Here is a 9,440-nt window from a genome sequence, read left to right on the forward strand (position 1 = left end):
GGGGGGGTGTTAGGACGAATCTATGGGCCCTGATGAGAGAAGTTAAGAAAGAGATATGATCCTGAATTTATACTCAGAGTAGATGACATCAAGACGAGACTGAGAGATTAGGAAAAAATTAGATTGTGAAATTAAGAAATTGGGATGGCTGGAGATCATAGGGTGAGATGAGACAAGTTGAGACACGAGACTTTAAGTGAAGAGTAGAAATTTAACTGAGAAGAGAAGAGAAGAGGGAGATCTGCCAGTTGTCAAGTATGTTACCTATGGTGGTGATGACACTGCTGAGATAGCCGGACACCATCAGAGACTGAATAAAGGTGAGGTAACACATGCAGAACAGAAAGCAGCGCGAGTCCGACAGGATCACGTCCACATAGCGCCTCACCGGCACCGGCGGCAGCCGGAATGTAAAGAGCGCAGCAACGCCGCGACCCTCCGGCTCACGACACTCTGTCCTGACGGGGGAGCCGCACCGGGGCGAGCTGTGCGGGGCGGAGAGCAGAGTCTGATCCGCGTCCTGCTCCGGAGCCTGACTGTCGCTGAGCACCGGGAGGCTCTTAGATTTCAAACCCTGAGTAGACTCCTCACACAAGTACGGGAACTGTTTCGTGGGCGCGAGGCCCCCTCCAGCACCGGATGCCATCCTGACGGGCAGCGGCTATCCAACCCGTTTATAAACGCTGTAGAGACGCAGACATTCTGCGCTGGCTCATTTACAAAACCCCTTAACAGATACTTATAAACATATAGGCTTTATAACAACTATATATAAGCACGCTCTTTGTTTGTTTACAGCACCATTTTCATTTTCTATTCGACACATATTCACCAAAACAACACAATGAATCGACGGTCGACCTGCAGCTGAGGGCTCACGCGCTTCTGATCGGATACTGCAGCGCGCAGAGCGCGCGCTCGGCCGCATCACACGCGCGCATTCTGTCCCGTTATCTGCGCCAGATAAATAACCACGATTAATTCCACAGGCGCCGTTAAACGGTAATCTATCGCCTCCCTCTGCTAACGGCTCCGACACACCATCAGATCTTCGCCGTGTGATCAAAATATCCTTGTCCTTGGACGGAGGGGGTAGCACGGGCTGGCCGTTATTCACGGTATAGCTGTAAGCAGTAGCCTATCGCCTCCAAGAGCATTCGGTCTGTACCGCAGCGGGTACAAGTAAATAAACGTTAACTTCCGGTTCACGATGAGGGCAAATACTAAAGATGGATTTAATTAAAATGAATTTAAAATTACACAAACGCTTTTAGGCTGGTTGGCTGAAACAATGTCCTCTACTTACAAATAAAAAAAATAAGGCAACATTTTAGAAAACAACAAGCTGTCAATCAATGATCATTTATTTAAATACATTTGTTAAAGATATTTGCACATTTGATTAACAGTGGTTTAGCAGAACACAATTAATTAATGAAATGCTTCAGCCATTAAACATCTCAAATAAAAGGGGTGTACAGCATTTAAAATGATAAAATGTTACACATTAAAGGTGCACTTGTTATTTTTCTCTGATTAAATAATTACAGCTATAGAAAGGAATTGTACTTTTGAAAAATATGTTTAGAATCATTTACACTGATATGATATTCCAGTTATATAATTAGCCTCATAAAAGCTGCTTTATTTTACATTTACATGTTATTGTACAGTCTCTTGTGGAATAAATACATTTTTGTTGACTGAAGCGCATACTAGTGTTGGGCGGTATGCTCTGTAGTCATATCGTCAGCCTGTGAGATCGCCGATACACGATATTATCGTTTTAATTTAATTAATTACTTACTTAGTTAGTTTCATAGCTGGAGAGTGAACCAACTCCAGGATAAGACTAAAAGCAGTCTAATGTTAGTGTAATTATCATAAAATATTTTTAATATGACTGAATTTGTACTTAACATGATCACAGTTTAATAAAGTATATGTTCAGCTAATTGTCAGCCTCTTACATGTGTGCTTCTCATAATTAGTGAATATGTATTTAAACAGCCTTTTAATTAACAGAGCAGAATAATCATGGCTGATAGTAAGGCATGCAAACATAAAAGAAAACCAAAGTGGATGCAAGAACAGCCGTTACTTCTTGCCCAGCTGGTTAATGAATACAAAGATATAATCAAAGGAAAATTTGGAGTTGGGATAACCTCCAAAACCAAAGGTGATACCTTTTTAAAAGCTCATTATTGTCAAATGTTTCAAAAATGTTTATATTCAGAGGCAGATTGCTAGCAACAGCCATTTTAGGATAGTTTGTGGCTTGGTCTTAGTGACTTCGGAGTCCTAAATTTTTGCTCTAAGAAACTGAATTTAGGACTGACGCTCATTATTTTTAAGGTTTTCTCCTAAATCGCCGAGTTATGAGCTACTTTTAGCCTTAAGATGTTTTGTAAATACGGGTGTCAAATGTTTCAAAAATGTTTATATTCAGAGGCAGATTGCTAGCAACAGCCATTTTAGGATAGTTTGTGGCTTGGTCTTAGTGACTTCGGAGTCCTAAATTTTTGCTCTAAGAAACTGAATTTAGGACTGACGCTCATTATTTTTAAGGTTTTCTCCTAAATCGCCGAGTTATGAGCTACTTTTAGCCTTAAGATGTTTTGTAAATACGGGCCTAGGTTTGTGCCAGAATGGCGAACGTAAATTTGCGAAGCGCAAACAAAAACATGGAAAGCGAAAACGAAAACACTGGCAGCGCATTCAAAACTGCGTTTAGCGAAAGTGAAGCTGAAAGTGAAGTCAACAAAGAATGCAGTTTATTTGAAGACGATGTTACTTTTTTTTGCCATTTAGTTGATTGTTTTTATTTTCAGTGTTTTTCCCATTTATCAATGTATATTTTTGTTCGTTTTCGCAAAAGTTTCGTTCGTTTTATTTGCCACAAATCTGATCCCATACACTTTGTTGTTTATGAGAGAATTCGTGAGAGAGCAGAATTCAGTCTGCGAGCGCTCACTGAACAACAAAACTCTGGTGTTCCAGTGATGACTCATCGGAATGCCTCCGATTGGCTGCTGCATTCATAAACTCAACGGAATCGTGTGTGATTAGTTATAACGCGCAACACTGTAAAAATGCGGAACAATAAATATGTTAAGGCAATTTGGAAAAATGGGTCTGCTAAATAAATGTAAATGGCCTCCTATCAGAGCAGGTTTTCACAGAAGGTCACCATTTGAAAAAAGTGACTAGTCCCAGTGTCCCCTTAAGTCCATTTCACTTCACTGGGAACCTTATATTAGTCACTGTGGGTGATGAGTGTGTGGGGTAAAAAACTGTCACAAATTGCTCTTCCATTTCTTCTCATTTGAGCCTTCAGCTGCAGGGAAACAAAAATGAATGTTAACACAGTCAGACAATAGAGCACATTTGCACACACAGACATGCACAAATAAACACCTGCATGCATGCACACACTCACACATACCCAGGCAGATCTTTCCTTCCTTGTGGAGTTTCTTTAAATGGTGCAGCAAGTTAAACTCTGCAGCTTTGTGCAGGTGTTCAGGGGTCTCCTGGCATACATACAACAACAAAAAGCACATGAAAATCATGTAATGTACACGGTTTAGAAAATAATAACTTAACATTTATATAAATAATGTACTCTCATTCTTTGCACATTGTCTGTTAAAGCAGTCACCACTTAAACAGAACCAACAAATGTAAAGTTAACTTCACATACAACGGGGAACAAGCATCTGAGACCACTGGTGAAAATGTGTTTCTTTTGCAGTTTTAGGATTTCATACAAATGTTTTCATTACAATTTGCATTATCAGCATAACAAATCAAGGGAAATTTGAATTTATAATATAAACATGACTTTCAGAATGCCATGTGGATTGTCCCCCGTCTGGACAAAGGAGTTCACAAAGTCACATATTTGTATTTATGATTATGATCTAGATCTAAATACTTTTTTTTTTTTAAATAAAAAGTTCAATGTCTTATACGTTTGGTACACACTGTTGTTTCCTTTTCTCTCCTTGTGGACTGCAGGTTTTACTGTGTCAAAATTGTATTAAAATTTATTAAATACTAGAAATGTAAATGCTTTTGGATTTATTCTAATTAAAGAGCTAAGATCATTAAAGATCAGAAAAGAGTTGAACCTTGTACACCACTTTAACCAGTTCGCTGGAGGTGAACGCAGTTCTGTTGTTCTCCTGCAGAACGTTTAGGATCTGCTGTTCTCTTGCATTGCGGTGAGTTATATACTCACAGATCTTAGAAAAAGCATCTTGGACCACTGGACCATGACCTGACACACAAATACAAACATTTCTTAGTGTCACTGAAAATGTGATGTAGAAAGCACTCTTGACAAAAAGCACATGTACTTACCTGGATATATGAGGTCAGCCTTCATGCTGAGGAGCTTCTGCAGTGACTTCATGTAATCATGGAGGTCCTCAAACACAGCCGTTCCCTCTCCTAGAATACAGTCACCTGAAAACACAGCTTGCTCCTCCTCCAGGAATAATGCCATGTGATCATCTGTGTGTCCAGGAGTAAACAGCACCCTACGTGCACATAAAAAATAAAAACAAACTTGCTCAAAACAAAAGAAACAACTACAGTGGGGGAAATATTTATTCGATCCCCTGCTGATTTTGTAATAGGTTTATTTTAATGTATAGAGACAGAATATAAACCAAAAAATCCAGAAAAAACACATTATATAAAGGTTAGAAATTGATTTGCATTTCAGTGAGTGAAATAAGTATTTGATCCCCAAGCAAAACATGACTTAGTACTTGGTGCAGAAACCCTTGTTGGTAAGCGCAGAGGTAAGACATTTTTTGTAGTTGGTCACCAGGTTTGCACACATCTCAGGAGGGATTTTGATCCACTCCTCTTTACAGATCCTCTCTAAATTCTTAAGGTTTCTTGGCTGTCGTTTGGCAACTCAAAGTTTCAGCTCCCTCCACAGATTTTCTATAGGATTGAGGTCCTTAATGTGCTTCTTCTTGAGCCACTCCTTGGTTGCCTTGGTGGTATGTTTCAGGTCATTGTCATGCTGGGGTCTTGCCCATGGTGGTGGGAGAGGTTGGAATGGAAGATACAGATTGTGTGGACAGATGTCTTATACACCTAACAAGCTGACATTAGGAGTAACTTCTTAAAGTGACGGGACTAATCTGTGTTCCACATGGGTACATACCCAATCTGTGGGAGCCAGAATTCTTGCTGGTTGGTAGGGGATCAAATACTTATTTCACTCTATGAAATGCAAATCAATTTCTAACCTTTATATAATGTGTTTTTTTCTGGATTTTTTGGTTGATAGTTTGTCTCTATCTGTTAAAATAAACCTACTATAAAAATTACAGACCTTTCATTTCTTTGTAAGTAGGCAAACTTTAAAAAATCAGTAGGGGATCAAATAAATATTTTCTCCACTGTAACTACTGTTTTTTAATTATAAACTTAGACACTAATCCGCCCAATGCATTTATGTAAATACAGGCTTTTAAGGCTCAGGATGTGTGTGAATAAACATTCTATTTTATTCTACATTACTGTTCAAAAGTTTGGCATCAGTATAATTTTTTTCAAAAAACTAATACTTTTGTTCCGCAAGGATGGATTAAATTGATCAGAAGTCAAAGTAAAGTGATTAATTGTCACAAAAGAGTTCTATTTCAAGTAAATGCTGTTTTATCAAACTTTCTATTCATCAAAAAATGCTGAAAAAATGTATTATGGATTCCACAAAAAAGCACAACAGTTTTCAACATTGATAATAAAAAAGAAATATTTCTTGAGCTTCAAATCAGCATATTATAATGATTTCTGAAGGATCATGTTTGGAGAAAAAATTCAGCTTTGCCATCACAGTTTTTCGGTTTTAAAAAACAGTTTTTTAAAATTGCAATATTTCACCATTTTACACCGTATTTGTTCAAATAAATTAATCTTTGGTGAGAATATAAGAAACTTTAAAACAATGTAAAAAATCTTACCGACCTCAAACTTTTGAGTGGTGGTGTATAAATATGTAAGCATAATCAAAGACTATCATTTACAGAATATGTGTGTGTGTGTGTGTGTGTGTGTGTGTGTGTGTGTGTGTGTGTGTGTGTGTGTGTGTGTGTGTGTGTGTGTGTGTGTGTGTGTGTGTGTGTGTGTGTGTATTTACCGTAATGTTGCCCCTTCAGTCTTTATCACATCACCATCACTGAGATATGAATATTTCTTCTTCTGGTCTCCAATCACTTCTTCCTGTGGAGGGCACCGAGGGAGTTTACTGACCCTCAGCTCTGAATCTGCAACACATGCGGATTATGGAGGATTTCTCATAGACAATTGTTTTCATTCTAAGATTATGACATTTCAGTCATTCTTGAGAAGTGGGACAAAACAGGGTGCAAAATTGAAAAATTAAAACCTTGTACTCAGACAAATGAAACTACATTTATGTATCTTATATGTACTAAGCTACTGAGCTATGCTTTGATACAACCTCCCAACTTTTCTCTTTTTTAACAAAATGTGATTTTTTTAGCTTGGACTGTGTAATATAATTTCAGCTTTATCTTTAACAGCATTCAAGATGTTTTTAACATTTCAATAGCAGTTACCCTTGCTGGACCTGTTTTGTCCCATGTCTCAAGAATGACTGATTTACATTTACATTATTAAGCAATAGCGACGAGTCCTTAAAATTTAAATTTCACATATTTAGGGCACAGATGTCAAAACCTGTAGACAAACAGACATATTATTCACCTGTGTGAAAGTTTGTGAGTATCTCCGGCACTCCTCCAGTGTGGTCGTGATGCCAGTGTGTGACTATAATGTGCTTTATGGACGTCTCCTGCTGCTTCAGTGCCTTGCGCAGGTTGACAATATACTCCGGTACCGCGCGCTCGCCTGCATCAATCAACACTCGCCTGACACACACACACACACACACACAGGTTTACATTTGTGAAAAGTGGGGACATCCCATAGGCGTAATGGTTTTTATACTGTACAGACCGTATATTCTATTGCCCTTTACCAACCCTACCCCTAAACCTACCCCTTACAGGAGACTTTGTGCTATTTCAGATTTTCAATACACTCCATTCTGTGTGATTTATAAGCGTTTTGCAAAGTGGGGACATGGGGTAATGTCCTGAAAAGTCACCTTCTCCTTGTAATACCTATGTCATACCTTTGTCATTATACAAATTTATGTCCTCATTTGTCACAAAAACGCGTACACACACACACACATTAAACATTCGCAGACTTGTTACGTTCAATAACTCAAACAAGCACATTTATCTCGTGCACTGGTTCACGCGTAATTTTGTCGGAGTGTTGTAACTTTACCTCCTGCCTGTCCCGACCAGGTATGTGTTGGTGCCCTGCAGTGTCATGGGCCCCGGGTTACAACCCAAAACACGCACCACTCTCGATGACAGCTGCTCGATACGAGGAATTATCGAGGACATTTTCACCAGGACCACACAGACACAGCACGAACTTTAAGACCCCTGAAAACGCTCCTGCTACAGAGCAGACTGATGACACTGAAACTTCCTTCTTCTTCTTCTTTGGGTTTTAACAGCAGCTTGCATCCTTAACGTTGCATTACTGCCATCTTCTGGTTCTAGTTATTTCCTATATACTTTAGTCATCATATTCTTGTCACGAGTCCCGTTTTAGTAAAAAGGCAAATCAAATATTTCCTTCCTTGTTCACTCCTACTGCAGTCCATTATATTCTTTACTCCACGTCCTGCAGTGGTGGAAAGAGTACTGAAAAAATATACTCAAGTAAAAGTACCATTACCTTCCAAAAAATGTAGTGTGAGTAGAGTAAAAGTACTTGTCCAAAAAACTACTTGAGTAAGAGTAAAAGAGTAGCCTATTTAAAAGTACTCATGAGTATTGAGTAGTGAGTACTGAGCTGTGGATTCTTCCCCCTCATAATAAACGCTGTACACCGCAATTGATACATTTTAAAAACGTGGTACATTCTGTAATTCACATTCTCTTGTTTGTCATAAAGAATGAAGAATATCTATTATCCAGCAGTTTTAATTTTGACTGCCTGTCTACGTCACTATGTGGGAAGATTTGCATAACGCCGCCCAGATGTTCACGCTGTAGTATTGTTGTTGCCGCAGCCATGTCGTGAAGGCGTTGTGTGATTCGTTGTGAAAGCGAAACTACTTTGTTTGGTCTTCCAAAAGAGGACGATATCCGCTTCGTCATGCCTGGAGCTGATCCGTGCTGGTTGCTGAGGAAATACTACAACTTCGTGCTGTGGATCGCCGGATCGGCTTTCACCGTGGACAAAGTGGAGTCCAGCCTGGGGTCGTCACATGTGGTTGCCGCAAGCCCGCCCGCCGCGCCGTTCTTTAGCCCACTGGCCGCCGCTCACTCTTGCCGGCCGCCGCTAACTCTAGCCCCCGGCCTCTTCTCACTCTAGGCCACCGTGTGTGACTGTGTTTCATTGTGAAAGCGAAACTACTTTGTTTGGTCTTCCAAAAATGGACACGACTAGAAATCAGTGGTTAAGTTGTATTTACAACACTGTTCCAGAACACTTCAACCCAAATATTCAGATGTGTGCAGCGCAATTTATGGAGGACTGTTTTTTTGATCCTGGTAGAGGAGACTACAATGCTGGCTGTTCTGACTCACAGCCTGTAAGTAAGCTTTTTATATTTAAAGCGTTTTTATATTTTATATATTTAAAGCAAGTTTTTTGGGCAGTGTAGAGTAGGACTTGTTGCTCCGGCCTGACAGGGCATCACAGTATGGTGAGGGGCGTAACATTTCCATCACACGATTGAGGTATTCAGCCAATCACAGCGCAACGTGTTTCAGAAAGGCGGGGCATAGAGGAGAAACAATAATGTACAGTATGTGGAAAAGAATGTGTTTTTTGAACCTTAAACCACATAAACACATTTCATTACACCAAATACACAAAATAATGTTCTTTTTAGCAACATCATATGACCCCTTTAATGTTTAGAACAGTGCAAATACAAACACCATTAGAAATTCATAGTTCAGCATCACACACCATGATATGGGTTCAAATGAGAGCCCATTTCTCTCCAAAACGGTGCCAGTTTTAGCGTTTTGCAATAAAGAAATAAAAATAACTAAACTTGATCATTTATGTTACAATTTCAACACAAATGCACATTGTTCTAGAAGGATGGCAAATTGTTATGCTAATAATACAATTTGTAAGGGAAAATGCATTAGATAGCGAGTTATTTCTGGGGAAACTTTTTCAAAGGAAAACACACACGCGCTCTCAGTGAATCTCCCGCATCCACAACTGAACGGAACAAAAAGTGTTGAACTTGAAAATTGTTTATGCGCGAGTTCACTTGCTAAATGAAGGCGGATAGTATAAAATGGATAAAATAAAATAAAAACCCTTTTCACAGCGCGCATCACGCG

General features: G+C 39.3%; 2 protein-coding genes across 3 annotated transcripts in view; both read right to left on the minus strand.

Moving 5' to 3' along the window:
* Nucleotides 1-1,202, minus strand: part of LOC107566986 (solute carrier organic anion transporter family member 5A1-like) — a 15,129-nt gene extending 13,927 nt beyond the window's left edge. The window contains exon 1 of the mRNA XM_016252567.1: nucleotides 265-1,202. Coding sequence (XP_016108053.1) covers nucleotides 265-646 — 382 coding nt within the window. The 5' untranslated portion in view covers nucleotides 647-1,202. The remainder of the gene's footprint in view (nucleotides 1-264) is intronic.
* Nucleotides 1,203-2,484: 1,282 nt separating this feature from the next.
* On the minus strand, nucleotides 2,485-7,667 carry LOC107566991 (beta-lactamase-like protein 2). Of its 2 annotated transcripts, none has more exons than XM_016252574.1 (7): nucleotides 7,345-7,667; nucleotides 6,754-6,917; nucleotides 6,164-6,290; nucleotides 4,366-4,544; nucleotides 4,146-4,282; nucleotides 3,446-3,533; nucleotides 2,485-3,337 (listed from the first exon to the last, which is right to left on the minus strand). In XM_016252574.1, exons 1-7 carry the CDS (start codon nucleotides 7,464-7,466, stop codon nucleotides 3,297-3,299), a joined length of 858 nt encoding a protein of 285 aa, XP_016108060.1. In that variant the 5' UTR covers nucleotides 7,467-7,667; the 3' UTR covers nucleotides 2,485-3,296. The 2 variants fall into 2 exon arrangements, with proteins under 2 accessions (XP_016108060.1, XP_016108059.1); XM_016252573.1 differs by having other exon boundaries at nucleotides 4,134-4,282.
* Between the last annotated feature and the right edge of the window lie 1,773 nt (nucleotides 7,668-9,440).

The sequence above is a fragment of the Sinocyclocheilus grahami genome, unplaced genomic scaffold, assembly GCF_001515645.1.
Source record: "Sinocyclocheilus grahami isolate Dianchi unplaced genomic scaffold, SAMN03320097.WGS_v1.1 scaffold1120.1, whole genome shotgun sequence".
In the NCBI taxonomy this organism is placed as follows: domain Eukaryota; kingdom Metazoa; phylum Chordata; class Actinopteri; order Cypriniformes; family Cyprinidae; genus Sinocyclocheilus; species Sinocyclocheilus grahami.

Excerpts from the sequence above, each read along its gene's own strand:
- LOC107566991 (XM_016252573.1), bottom strand. The coding sequence starts at position 7,466 with ATGTCCTCGATAATTCCTCGTATCGAGCAGCTGTCATCGAGAGTGGTG. Across the intron at positions 6,291-6,753 it reads ACTCACAAACTTTCACACAG|ATTCAGAGCTGAGGGTCAGT; the intron begins GTGAATAATATG and ends CATGTGTTGCAG. Across the intron at positions 4,545-6,163 it reads ACTGAAGGGGCAACATTACG|GGTGCTGTTTACTCCTGGAC; the intron begins GTAAATACACAC and ends ATGTGCACGTAG.